At 49.4% G+C, this 14,776-nt stretch overlaps 1 protein-coding gene across 2 annotated transcripts in view; it reads left to right on the top strand.

Moving 5' to 3' along the window:
* Nucleotides 1-14,776, top strand: part of SCYL2 (SCY1 like pseudokinase 2) — a 1,629,773-nt gene that overhangs the window by 1,599,135 nt on the left and 15,862 nt on the right. For both annotated transcript variants that reach the window (XM_069629360.1, XM_069629361.1), the window contains one exon: nucleotides 2,003-2,122. In XM_069629360.1, coding sequence (XP_069485461.1) covers nucleotides 2,003-2,122 — 120 coding nt within the window. The remainder of the gene's footprint in view (nucleotides 1-2,002; nucleotides 2,123-14,776) is intronic.

The raw sequence follows: 14,776 nt of genomic DNA, 5'->3' as shown, positions 1-14,776 counted from the left end.
TTTTTGCGGGGCTTGTGTAACCAGTTTACTCCCTGCCAGTTTGTGGTTGCGGCGTGGGATTTTAATGTAGTTTTAACGTTTCTTGCCCCGTTTAAGCCCTTCATTCCTGTTCTATTAGATTGCTCACCCTTAAGTTGATTTTCCTGGTTGCCATCACTTCCGCGAGACGAGTGAGTGAGCTCCAGGCATTGTCTGTTTTACCTCACCATGTGGTTTTCTCCAAGGAGAAGGTAGCTTTGACAGTGAGACCCTGTTTTTTGCTGAAAGTGGTCTCGGATTTCCATCTCTGGGCAGAGGAACGATTCCGATTCCATCGGCTGAGCTCGGTGCGGGTCCTCACGTTCTACATGTCTCGTAATAGAGAGGCTGTAAAAGAGAACTAGCTTTTTGTTGGTTATGCTGGTACTCGAGCTGACAGGGCTGTGACCAAACATACGCTGCCGAGGTGGATCATTTTCTGCATTTCAGAATGCTACGATCTGCCTGGGAAGGATGTGCCTGACCCAGGGTGGGGTCCCAGTCCTGAACATCTGACAGGCTCAACGTGGGCCTCTCTGCACACGTTTGCTAAGTATTACTGCTTGTATTCCCTGGGTCAGGATGCCTGTTTTGGTAGGGCAGTCCTCCTGAGTTTTCTGGTCAAGGTTGTGTCCTTGTTTCCTCCCTCCAAATTTAGATACTACTTTGGGAGTCTCTTATAGATGAGGAATCTGTGGAAGGAAATACGTGATTAGAAGAACAAATTACTTGCCTCTCAGTAATGTTCTTTTTGATGAATGTTCCTCCCACGGATTCCTCATCACCTTACCTACCTGACCCTCTTTACAGAAAGCTAGTACACCATCGGTTCTACGGTCGGAGTGCTAGGGGAAAAGGGTGGAACGGAGGTCACGGGGTGTGGCGTCTAAATATATATTGGCCCTGACTTAATGTCCAGCTCAGGGTGTGCAGTGACGTTTGACAGAGCCACGTTGCGCCCCTAAGCGGTGGATAAGTTTCCAAACAGCTGCACTGGGATAGGATTATCATAGATGAGGAATCTGTGAGAGGAGCATCCATCAGAAAGAACATTATAGCGATGCAGGTAATTTGTTTGTCTGGGTGCAACCTTCTCTCACTGTAATGCTGGTCTAGAACAATGGGGAGATGCTGTGTGGGAACAGCACACCAAATAAAATGATAACAAGTTTTCCTTTGCAAACCATCATTTGGAACTGCTGACTGCAGAAGTCTGCTGCTTTTCTCGTTGTAATATTCACTGAATGTGAACATAGATTTTACAGGAAACTTTAATACAAAGCTTCTACTGCCAGGTTCTTATGCTGCAAAACCAGGTTTTGCAACATTTTGACATTTAAATACAAAAGTGTTATGCTCCTACTAAAACTGTTTTGTGGTGTTGGACCTTTTAGCACTTCATCTGTCAGGCATTCTTTGTTATCCCTACGTGGCTCTAATGAGGTCTGGTTGTCCTTTTCCATTTTAAATGTTTAAATGTGATACTTGATGCATTCCTTCTCTTTTGAATGTGTACTTAAATTGTTGTGAATCCTTGGAACCTTCACTCTGGAGACTAGCATAAGACACACATATCTGCTGTGGTATTTGCATGTGGAGCCCCTGTGACTTGCAAGAAATTGTGGACTGTCTGAAAATGCATAGGAAAAATGTAATCCCAAACTCTCCCCTCAAAGATTGTCTCAGGAGAAGGATAGTGGTTCACTCTTAGCCAAAATTCCAAAACTATATACACTTCAATTAGTTCCAAGTCCCTGTGGCTTTCACCAGCAGAATATATTGACATAGTTTAAAGAAAATACATTATGCACTATGTATACATATGTACATTCTGTAAGGTGCAATGTTATTTTCTGGTAGCACTGTCTTCAACAAGAGTGGGATGCTGATGTATTTATAACATTCTGAAATGTATAACACTCTTAAGCGGTGGGTAAGAAGTTGAACCTTATTATATGCATACCTATCTCTTTTCCCTAAAAAGGTATCGCTTACTCTTGAAGAGAAACAAAAATTGGCAAAAGAACAAGAGCAAGCGCATAAATTTAAAAGCCAGCAACCTCTCAAGCCCAAATCACTCACACCGGTTGTGCCAATAAAACAGGTAAGAACGTGTTACTGCAGGCACTTCAGAATACAGAGTGGCTCAATCAGCATTATCAGCAAATGAATAGGGGACAAGATTTGCAAAGTAGCAGGCTAGGAACTTTGTTTTTGGGTTTTCTTTCGCACATCTCAATCCGAACAGAAAAACTGTACATCAGGGCATATGGTGGGCAGTACAATCCAAATGCTGGTTGCATCGCAAACTATGGGCTTTGAGATTTGTGTAGATTTGTGAACCTGGTGATGGAGGAGGTTGATTGGAGTATTATAATGGAACAGCATAGACTGATATAGGATAAATATCTTCATGATCCAATTTTTCTCTTTACTCATCAGTTCCAATTGGAAATATTGCAAAGTGGCAGCCAGAGTTTGTTTTACACATTTAAAGAGTTAGCAATAGGAATGTATTCAAGAACGAAAGGAGAAAGTAAAGAAAAAGCAGATAACACCTTTATTTACAAAAGGGGCCACCCTCCAAAGAAGAAAAAAAGCGCTACGTTTTCAAGAGGCAGATATTGTGTTGAAATAAAAAAAGAAATGTCTGAAAGAGCATGTTTATATAAGATGACAGTATTGATTTTCTGCATTGAGGTTGTGTAACAATGAAAAACAAAGGTTAAGTGGTGGTTTATGAAGGTGCAAACTTAGAAGCATGTAATTGAGTGAATGGTGTCATAACTATTAAGCCTTGCTATTTTTGGGTGCCACATGGCAGGTGTTCGCATGCGAGAGCAGCATGGATGTCACAAGTTAATCTTATAGTAGGTAATGGTTTCACCGTTCAAGCAGAGCGTGTCTGAGAAAGTTGGGCGTCACTTCATTGGTTACTTCTTATTAGGGTTCTCGTTAAGCAGTACAATCAATGCCCTAGATCTTAACAGAGGGCATGCTTGACATTGGTGCATATTACCCCTTTGTCCCTCTTCCTTGTCCTAGTCCTTAACAGATTCGACCATTCCACCTCCTAGAGTGTGTCCCACAGTAAAAATTACCTAACTTCTACTACTACTCCCTAGGCAAGGAGGCACAACCCCCACCCCCCCAATCACGTAAATGGATAAAAGGAACCTCCTCTCCTTCACCCACCTGTTTGTTTCCTGTTTACGTCAGTCTTTGACAGGTAGGTTTTCAGATTTGTATGTTTCTTTATTTCTTTAGATGAGGCGCCTGAGGCCCCGACCTCCAGGGCGCAGACCTTTACCTCTGAGGTGGGACACAGGTTCAGCTGCTCCAGTTGTGGGAGCAACACCATCCAACGCCATCCCTCCTTCTTTTTTGTCTTGGTAATGAAGGGACTTCAGTAGCAATGGAAGCCCAGGCCAGAGACACCATAAGGAGTCTGCTGGAAGACCACAGATGTGTCCCGGAGGGTGGAACCCATGCAGGTTAGTGGCATCACGCATGAGTGGGAATTGCTCGCTCACACTTGCCACAGTCCCAGTCCCGCTTCTGACACAGAAAGAGCAGGCTCCTTCACACCAGGTTTGTCGAGGGTGGTACAGGAAGTAGGGAAGAGATCCCTGCTTTGAGGGTATCACCGACACTCCTGCTACCCTTCCTCCTTCACTGGCTCACCACTATCTCTATGCCAGTGGAGGTCCTAATGCGGCGGAAGTTGCTCCCCTCAATTGGTCCATCCTATCCTTCTGCCTGGCACCCCCTTCAAGAAGAAAGTGCTGGTGCATCTGGGAAAAAGGTGTGTATAGCATGCCTTTTGGCTCATACGCTTTTGAATTGTGTCTCCTGCAAAAGTCTGTTCGTTCACACGCCAATATCACACTTGTTTGTGAATGAAGACTCTCCAGCCTAAAACAAAAACCTCTGTCTCATGCGCCCTTTTGACTCTAAAGGATGAGAGACAAATCTGCCCTCCACTTTGGCCTCTCTGGCTTGCCCTAGCTTCTTAGCATCCCCCCCTCTCACCAGGTACCACAGGCGGATCGAGCAGGGACATCTCCAGCCTTGGACATGTATGTTCTAGAGGGAGACTATGGGGAAATATTCTCAAACTGAATGATTTTTAATGCAGTTTGCTGTTGCTCATCTCCATAAGGTGCATATTGGAGAGAGTTTGAAAGGGGGGGTGTGACCTACTCCTGAAACTAAATACAGATGGATGCCTATTGGTGCTGTGTGAACACTGAAGTTGAGGGATTGCCCTTTCTGTGAAGTATCATTCGAGGGGATTGGGTCCTCTGACGTATTCCATATCTATGACAGTAATCACCACAGCTGTGCTGCTTCGGAAAATGTTCTGCGTCCTGCGTCGATGCGCCGTCCTCGAGGACGACCTCCGACGGCCGACGTAACCCGATGTGATAAGTAGGACGCACGAAACCCGTAGCCTAAGTTCCGGTTTTTCCGTGAACGTGTTCGCTTCGTGAATCTTGGTACGCCTCGACTCTTTGGAGTTCTGTTATATTCTATCATCGGTTCTTTGAACCTGTTCGGTTTTTGTGAAAAGCCTGTTTGTGACGATGTCTACCTCGTCTTCAACCCCGCGTCTGGGCTTCAAGAAATGCGGGGACTGTGGGTCCAAGATGTCAGTAACGAACTCGGACGACGCCTGCCTCTGGTGCCTCGGGGAGGCCCACGACACGGACGACTGTGTCGACTGCCAGTCGCTCACGGCCAAGGCTTTACGGGAGTGCAAGAAGAAGTTGTCAGTAGGTAGGGTGTCTAAGCCCAGGAAGTCGAGGTCTGCGGGGCTTTCGACGGATGATTCGAGAGGCGAGACTCCACATCATCGTCGGAGGTCCAGTGGGTCTCCTTCCAGGAGTCGGTCTTGCCACTCCTCTGCCTCTTCGAGGCATTCCCGGAAGCGCCAGCATCGGTCACCTTCCCCGTCCTCTTCCGAGGACTCCGCCCATCAGCGGGTCGCTTATCCCACCATGCAAGCGACACCGGAGGAATGGGCTTCCTTCGGGAAGAAGATGTTGGCGATTCTTAAATCGCAGGGCACCAGTCCGTCCGCGCCTCTGAGTGGGGTCGGTCGTGATCGGTCGAGAGACACCACTCGCACGCCTTCGGGCTCGAGTGGTCGGCACAGTTCGTGGGAGAGGTCCCGCTCGGACAAGGGTAACCGTTCTCGCCATGCCCGTTCCAGGTCCCGGCCCTCGACGCGCTCGAGACCGCGTCATCCTGCGCAGTCTTCGAGGAAGACGTCGATGCCTGTGGCGCCGAGGTCGTTGAAGGACACGCTCGGAGCTCTGGCTTCGAGGCCTGTGTCGACGCTGCTGATGCTGGCGGCGCTGCAGCTGACGTCGACGCCGATTCGCTCTACGCCAATTCTCTAGACGCTGGCGCCGACTCGTTAAGCGCCCTCGTCGCCTTTCGAGGTGGGGGTGTCGGAGGGGCCCCTTGGCACGGGGGTAGCCCCTAGAAAGGCTCTGCCTAAGGTCAGGCATAGCTTTGGTCCCCAGGTGTCTTCCTCTCACTGCCTGGAGTACATTTCAGAGGGTGATGAGGGCTCTGATGAGGGCTTGGTTCCGTTACGGTGCCGGATGAGCTTCTCTCGGGCCATGGCCAATTTGATGACCTGAGACAGTCACTGCATGATGCCAGTAGACTGGACACCTCTCCGGAGGTGGAGTTTTGTAGGCCGAAGCCTGGCACTCATGCCGATTCTTCGTACCGGCGCCTGATGTCTCGGGTCACCGAGTACTTGGGATGGTCGGCTCCCCCAGGGGAGTTTGTTCAGGATGATCACACGGACATCCTTGATCTTGGTCCCCCCACTGACCCGGTACTGCCGATTCATATGGCTCTGCAGAGAAGGGTGGCGGCGGCTTGGACTGCTCCGGAGAGTCTCCCGGCAGTGGGCAAGTCTTTGTTGTGAAAATACCGTCCAGCCAGTAGCGACCCCTGCTACTTGTCCAGGCACCCCACTCCGGAGAGTTTGGTGGTGCAGGCGGCTACGGCCCCGGCAAAGCAGGCGTCGTATCCTACCATCCCTCCGGATAGGGACGACAAAAGTTTTGATGGCTGGGCGAAGAAAGTGTTTTCTTCAGGCGGCAAACTCCGTATGTGCCTTTTCTCGTTTCACACAAACTCTGTGGAACTGTGTTGCATTAGTGGCTGAACATATTCCCGAAGGGGACGAACGGGATGGTTTCATTGCTATGGTTCAGGATGGCAAGGATGCCATGTGTGAGGCCGTTCAGTCGAGTTTGGACATGGCAGATTGTGTCAGCCAGTCCATGGCGGCGAGCACAGTAATACGCAGGGTTGCAGAAGTCGGGGTTCACTCCTGATGTGCAGTCCCGGCTCCTCAACATGCCCTTTGATGGTGAACATCTTTTTGAGAGCCTTGAGAGGTTGCAGACCTCCAAAGCTGCAGCAAAGTCGTTGGGCGCTGCAGTTCGACAACCTCCGCCTTTTCGTCCTAGGGGACAACAATGGAGGGGGAGGTTCCTTTCGCTATTACTCGTCCTTCAGTAAAGCGAGAAGAGCTGTCAGTCAAAGAGGCCACCATAAGAGTGCCAGAGGTGGAAAACCGGCTACTTGAGGTGCCAAGGCCGCTCGGGCAGTTGCCTCTTTACCCTCAGGCAACGCCGCAGCCGCTACCACTCGCGCATAAGGCCAGGTCCCATGGTTCGCCGGTTGGGGGAAGGCTGGCGCAGCATCTTGTAGAGTGGCGTGCCATTACTTCAGATGTGTGGGTTCTGGAGATCATAACCCACGGCTACTGTCTTCCCTTTCGGCAGAGGCCTCACGACAATCCACCTAGGAACCTCTCTTTAAAGAGTCCGGATCTGCTCCTTGCGCAGGAAATTCAAGCCCTGCTGGAGAAAGGCGCCATAGAACTGGTGTCTGTAGCGGAGAGTAACAAGGGATGGTATTCCCCTTATTTTTTTATTTTGAAGAAAGACGGGGGATTGAGACCCATCATGGACTTGCGCGGCTTGAACAAACTCCTCAGGAAGGACAAGTTCAAGATGGTAGCTCTCTCTCAAGTCCTCCAGGCCCTTCAACTTCAGGACTGATTGGTGTCTCTCGACCCCAAGGACGCTTACTTCCATGTGCTGATCCATCTCAAGCACAAGAAGTACCTGAGGTTCGCGGTTTGGCGACTCGCACTGTCAGTTTCAGGTCCTGCCGTTTGGATTGACCTCCGCCCCAAGGGTTTTCACCAAGCTCATAGTGGTGGTGTCAGCGCATCTCAGGAAAGGGGGGATTCACGTCCACCCCTACCTGGACGATTGGTTGATCAGGGGGAGCTCTCCCGAGCAAGTCCTGGATCATCTGTCTGTCACCTGCCACTCCCTTCACAAGCTGGGCTTCTCCCTCAATTTAAAGAAGTCCCATTTGACGCCAACACAGCGGCTCCAGTACATCGGAGCAGTGCTCGACACATCCCTGGGGCTGTGTTTTCCTCCCCAGGTGAGGGCTCTTCACATTCAGCAGATGGTGCACAAGTTTCATCTTGCCCAGACGCTCCTGGCGTTCGAGTTCTTGAGGTTGCTCGGCATCATGGCTTGTGCATTCTTCTGGTGCCAGAGGCCAGGTTGCGGATGAGATCTTTGCAATGGGCACTCAAGCTCCAGTGGTCTCAGTCCTCCGGCAGGATGTCAGACCCTGTTCAGGTGCCGCCCTCGGTCGCCCATGACCTTCTGTGGTGGGCCGTCGAAGGCAATCTGATGAAGGGGGCCCCAGTTTGGCTGCCCTGGCCAGAGGTGACGATCGTGACGGACGCATCCCTCACGGGATGGGGAGCTCATGCCAACGAGTTGACAGTCAGCGGTCGTTGGTCTCCGTCGGAGTCCAGACTCCATATCAATCTGTTGGAGCTGAGGGCCGTCAGGCTAGCCGTGAAGGCTTTTCTGCCGACTGTGCGAGGAAAGAGTGTCCTGATTCTAACGGACAACACAGTGGTCATGCACTACCTCAATAAAAAGGGGGGGGCAGGGTCACTTCCTCTGTGCAGGGAGGCGATGCAGCTCGAGTTCTGGGCCATCCAGCAGGAAGTTTCGATCTCGGCTGTTCATCTGGCCGGAGACGACAACGAGACGCTCTGAGCAGGCAGAGCATGAACTCTCACGAGGGGAGCTGGCTCAGGAGATTCTCCTGGAGGACAATGTTCTTCCTTCCGGCCTCATTTTGGTACCGAGTTTTTAGCAAGCTAATGACTGTGTGGCCTCATCCCTTCAGTTGAGGGGTATGAATCTGCATCCATATCTGGATTACGAGCTAGTACAAGACTGGAAAGTGTTGCATTCCTGTCTACACTCGCTTTCCTTGGTGGTTTTACACCTAAAATGCAAGCTTTCACTCATCTGGACCTATTAGAGGATACTCTTGATATTATGCCATTGGATTCTAGAAACATCTTTGTATCCTATGCAGGCCTCAATTGATTACAACCTTTTATTTTGGCCAAATTGCGTTGGGTTGTGACTCCTCATTCAGGGCTACCTCACCAGCCCAGGCAGCATCCAACCTGCAGTTTCTTCTGGGCCTCATGTTCTCCCACGGTCTATCCCATATGCCAAGAAGTCCATCCTAAGTAGAAAATTGAATTCATACGGTACCTATGTGCTTTGGCCATAGGCAGAGTGTATCTAACGGAAGACAGTCAGGGATGTCATGGAAACCATAGCGCTCTTCTTGTCCCATTCCCAGACCGCTGCCAGGTGGTTGCAGTGTCTGCTGGGGCTCAGGGCTGCCTGCGTTCTAGTTGTGCCCTTGGCCAGATGCCAGATGCGCTGCTCACAATTTCATTTGGTTGTCAGCTGGCATCAAGTCATCAACCCCTTAATCAAAATATGTACTTATTCCAGTATGGGTTCGAGAGGACCCTCATCAGTTTACAATGACAAAATATTTGTATCTGTCTGGTTGGGGGTGGGGCACACCAGCAGAAATTGGTGTCAGTGGAGCACACTAACTTCCTCAAGATGAAGGCAGTTTCATATGCTTTTCCATCGTTCATGCTGGTGCTCATGGACAATGTGGTGAACACGATTAATATAAGTAGGGTGTATCCAAGTCTGTGCTCTGGCAGTTCATCTTTGGGAGTGGGCCCTGAGAAACATTACTTTACAGGCAGCTCACTTGGCAGGAACAGACAACGATCAGGCAGACACAATGAGCCCCATGAGCATTCCAATCACGAGTGGGAGTTACAGAAGCAGGTCCATTTCGAAGAGGTTTTCTCAGGCCAGGGAATCCCTTAGGTGGATCTCTTTGCAATGGAGAGGAACAGCAAGTGTTGCTTGTATGCCTCCTGGAAGGTGTTACGTGCGGGTTGTTGGGGGATGCCCAGTATATCTCTTGGGACAATGTTTGCATATGCGTTCCCTCCACCGCAAGTCCCCAAGATTTGGCAGAAGTTCAGAGCCTCCGGTAGGTGTAATCATCTCCTGGTAGCTCCCTATTGGCCGCAAAGCAAGTGGACCTCCTCTCTTTCTCCCTCGCTTTCCAAATCACCTTCACCAACAAGACTGGAAAGTGTTACATTCCTGTCTACAATCGCTTTCCTTGGTGGTTGTGCACCTAAAATGCAAGCGTTCACTCATCTGGACCTATTAGAGGATACTCTTGATATTATGCCATTGGATTCTAGAAACATCTTTGGATCCTCTGCAGGCCTCAATTGATGACAACCTTTTATTTTCGGCAAATCTCGTTGGGTCGGGACTCCTCCTTCAAGACTGCACTTGCGGCACTTAGAGCTTACCAGACAAACAGAAACAGAAGCTTTTCTCTTTACCACCCATTCATTAAGCAACATTTATTGGTGCTCTTCCATCAGTTCCCTCCCATGCGTTGCCTATTCCGGCATGGGACCTGAATGTGGTATTCAGTGGAAATATTGCCATAAAAAATGTGTCGTTGAGAAAATCGTGGCGAAAATACTTCTGCAGTGAACAAGTTGCCAAGCAAAAAGTAGTCAGAAAATGCAGCTGAAAAGTAATCAGAAATGTAGTGCTGCTAGGGTAATTTTTGCTACGTTTACTACCTTTTTTAAGGATAAGCTGGTTCGGAGGGTACAACCTTCTTTCTTGCCAAAAGTAGTTTCGGAGTTCCATTTAGCTCAGAAGATTGTTGCCTGCTTTTTGAAGGAGGAGGGAGAGATTGCATTGCTTAGACCCAAGGGGGGGTCGTTAAGCTTCTACATTACTAGAATGTCAAAAATCAGGCAAAATGACCAGCTCTTCGTGAGCTATTCTAGTCACAAATTGGGACTAGCAGTCACCAAGCAAACCATCACTCGCTGGATAATTGTATGTCTATCTGAATGCTTTACCTTGGCATAGATCTGCCCAATGGTTTAAGAGCGCAATCCAGGAGTGGCTACTTCTTCGGCTCTTCAAAGAGGGGTGCCCGTACAAGACATTTTCAGTGCTGCAACTTGGTCCTCTTTTCACACTTAAAGCAAATACTGTTGCCTGGATTTTGTGTCAGGTCAGGAGTCAAGGCTGTGCGTCACAGCATTAATCGACAATAAATTCTGTTTCTGATGCTTGTTAATCTGCTTAGAATCACATGCTGTGCATATGGTCCACCATCCAGCGGTAACCGCAGCGTATTGCATCTAGTCTTTTGGGGACCGAAAGGGGACGTCGGCATAGGCGTGTATGTAACACTATCCCTATCATGACGTGTAGTGTACCCAAAATCCCTCACGCGCTGCGGTCCCTCAGATTGTTTTTTTCCGCCCAGATATCTGGTCACCCCATTGTGGACCTCTTCATAAGAGACATTGTTTATCCTTGTTTACCGACTTTGTCGGTTTATTCCCCTAAAGTCACTTCGACGGTGCTTCAAATACAACGACGAAGACTGCAGGGAACTTTAGACAGCGGTGGACCTCGACGCCTAAGATCTGGTGGCAGAGTCGTCCACGTGGTGGGGCCCTTTGGCCGGCCTACACAGTAGAGAGAGCGGGGTCGGGGGTGGTCATATATTTCGCTATGTCTTTCCCCCTCTTTACCCTCTAGGTCTGGTCATCATTTTCTCTACCTTTCGCTATGGAAAGGACACCATTTAGGTTTTGCCCCTCTTGCAGGGTCAGATACCTGTAGAAGGACGAGCACGATAAGTGCAATAATTGTCTGCCCCTTGACCACGATGAAGTGCGGTGCGCTGCTTGTAGACTCCTTTGGCCTAAAACACTCAAGGAGTGCCGTGTTAAGCGGTGGGCCGCCTAGGGCATGTCGTGGGCTGGATCTTCTTCCCCCACCGCCGCACCCGCCGAAAGTGACCGGGGCACTAGTGTTGACCAAGCAATCTTTCCGGATGCCATCGACCTTACGACGGACCCTTCTAGGTCCGCCACGCCCGTCCCCGACCCCTCCAGGCCTGACACAAGTCACGCTACGGTGATAACACCCGGCGACAGGGGCATACATAAAACACATGCTAAACACAGAACCCCTTCCCCAATTTCGACGGTTGAGGGTGCTACCTCAAAGTCACATTTGGCCGGCGAAGTGCGCTCGTCCGATGCTCCATAAGGCCCCGGTAGGACAAAAATCTACTGTTAGGCCTTCTAGCCAATTGCTAGGAGAAAAATCTACCTCTAGGCCTACTGCACGCCCCGTTTCGCCGGACATCACCAAAAGTATCGCAAGGATCACTTCGGATCACTTTGGCAGTGGGGCTGGTCCCTAAGGAATCGTCGACACACAAGGAGTGTGCCGCGGGCACTTCTGAAGACTCGCTACAGCACCCCGATGCTCGCAAAGACTATGAGGATAGTCAGGAGCTCTTGTCTAGCACGATTTCTAATACATTTCGGCGCCAAAGGCAAGAAAATAAAGATTTTCCACCTTTTGCACTTTCTGGTTCATCTAAATGGACCAGGGAAAAATTTGAAGGGTGCATGGACCGCCTGGAAAGGATTGTCACTTTCAGAGCACCCTACACCCAAGAGAACTTGAGAGGATCCTCTTTCTATGTCAACTTTGAGATTCCCTGGAAATTTAGAATCTTCTCAGGACCATTTCATTTCTGTCCACCCTGAGGCGGAAATTCAAATGGACACTTATCAAGATGTTTATGATGAGGAAGAAGAAAATATCTTCCTACAAGACAATACTGCAGATGACCAGGCGGATGCCACGGACAACTGAGAGGACTCTCATCAAGTGGATACGGAGCCTTGTGCACTCTCTACTCATAATCAGGACACAGATGTCCTATGTATAGACTCCTCTCCTTCACCAATAGACGATCAGATGGCCTTTAATGCAATCTTAAGGAAAGCAGCCGATCATTTTCAGATCGCCACCCAGTAAGCCATCCCTGAACAAGATTTCATGGAGGACATTCTTAAAGAACCCCCCCCACCCCCCTCCAGTCAAGCCATACCTCTTCTAAATTCCATTAAGAGGAGACTGGCTCCTTCTCTTGTCACACCAGCCCAGACCAAGGCAATCAATCCAAGGGTGGAGAAATTATTTCAGCCATCGCCTACAGACCCTCAATATATTAAAAGCCACACGGAAACGGGCAGGAGTACCCCTTGCTATGGGAGAAGCACCTCCCGATAAGGAGTCTAAAAGATTATATGCCTTGGGTAAACGTATTACCACGGCAGCGGACTTTACCACGCGCATAGCAAACACCACTTTGCTTGCCAGCTATGCTGATGCGCAATGGCACCTTATACAAGAAGGTCTCCAGAAGGAACCTGAACCCGCAAAACCCAAATTACTTGCTATCGTGGCTGAGGGCAGGCAAGTCAATAAAAAAAATTTAAAAACACTCTAGATACTGCGGAGACGGCAGGAAGATCCCTGGCGCAGGGCACTCTGCTTAAACTGCACGCTTGGCTCCGAAACCCAAGCTGCTCTTATTAACAAGCCTATCTGCAGGAAGTAATCCCACTGTTGAAACAGAAGGATTACATGGCAACATTGGACATGAAAGATGCATACTTTCATATTTCAGTGTTGCCGGCACACAGAAAATACTTAAGGTTCATGATAGAGGACAAGCACTATCAGTTCAAAGTACTCCCCTATGGCATTGCCTCAGCGCCAAGGGTGTTTACAAAAGTCCTGGCAGTGGCAGCAGCACACCTGTGCAGACTATCTGTTCCTGTCTACCCTTACCACAACGACTGGCTCATATCAGGGGACTCTTATGAGGCATGCCTAAAAGATACACAGAAGACAATAGACCTCCTATTCAGTCTAGGATTCTCCATCAATGAGAAGAAATCCAGCTTAGACCCCAGTCAAGCCAAACAGTACATTGGTGCTATGATTCAAACAAAGGAGGGTCTTGTCTTCCCCCTCCAACGGTAGGGTTCAGAACATGCTTTCTCAGATCCCTCAATATGTAGCCAATCTGGAAGCGACGGTACGCAAGGCTATGCGCTTGCAAAGTATGATGGCTTCATGCATTTATTTAGTTCCCCACGCGCGGCTGCGCATGTGTCCCATGCAAGAGTGGCTCAACAGCCAGTGGTGTCAGGCCAGCGGACAATGGGAGGATCTGGTAGTTGTCTCGCCAGCCCTCGTTCTCTCTCTGCAGTGGTGGTTGAGGGAAAACCTCTTGAAGAGAAGACCTTCACTACCCCTGCAGTGGAAGCCACTCTCACGACAGACACATCTCTCACGGGCTTGGGGGCTCACCTACTTCAGCAGACAGCGCATGGAGTATGGTCCCCACATGTAGCATCCAACCATATAAATCTGTTAGGGCTAATAGCAGTGTTCAAGGCACTAAAAGCCTTTTAGACTCACTACAAGGGGAGACAGTTCTAGTCCTGACAGACAGCACCACAACCATGTACTACCTGAACAAACAAGGGGGCACACACTCTCCAGGGCTATCCAAGCTGTCCCAGAACATTTGGATGTGGGCTCTTAAACACAAGATGTTTCTGTTGTCCCAACACGTTCTAGGAGAACTCAATCTTCTGGCAGACGTGCTCAGCAGAGATTTCCCACTGCCCTTAGAATACGAATGGCGTCTACATGAAGACATTGTCTTCAACGTCTTCACAGAATGGGGCTTCCCAGAGATAGATCTGTTCGCTACTCAGGAGAACGCCCAATGCCAAGACTACGCCTCCAGGTATCGCCAGAACCCCTCCAAGGGGAACAGACTCTGGATAGAATGGTAAGGGAAATTTGTCTGCGCTTCCCCCCCCCCGCCCTGCTTCCCTGACTCCCCTTCTCAACATGATAGTGTACAAGATGCACCAGGAACCAGTTACCATGATACTGGTGGCCCCCAACCCTGGTTCGCTCGTCTGATGGAATTGTCCCTCTCCCCACCAGTAAAACTACCCTGCCCGTACAACATGTTGTCTCAGGACAAGGGGGGAGACCCTACACCCATGCCCACAAACTCTGAATTTAGCAGCCTGGCTCCTGAAGTCAGAGTTTGGACACCTACAGTTCCTTCAGAGGTGCATGGATATACTCAGGAAAGCTAGGAAACCTAACACGCGCTATTGCTATACCAGTCAATGGAAACGCTTTGGCATCTGGTGTAATAGCAAGGGCGTCCATCCCATCGATTGCTCTCCCACACACATTGTGCTGTACCTAACCCATTTGTTAGACTCAGGACTTGTCTTCAATTCCCTAAAGGTTCATCTTGCTGCTCTCTCCACCTACACCACGTCACAACAGAAAGTGTCATGGTGGAAAATATTGGTTACCAAGGCTTTTATGGAAGGGGATAAAAT

The sequence above is a fragment of the Ambystoma mexicanum genome, chromosome 12 (genome assembly GCF_040938575.1).
Source record: "Ambystoma mexicanum isolate Mex_15411 chromosome 12, UKY_AmexF1_1, whole genome shotgun sequence".
NCBI lineage: Eukaryota > Metazoa > Chordata > Amphibia > Caudata > Ambystomatidae > Ambystoma > Ambystoma mexicanum.
The sequence above is the reverse complement of the archived record's forward strand: the minus strand, read 5'-3'. Positions and strand labels throughout refer to the sequence as shown.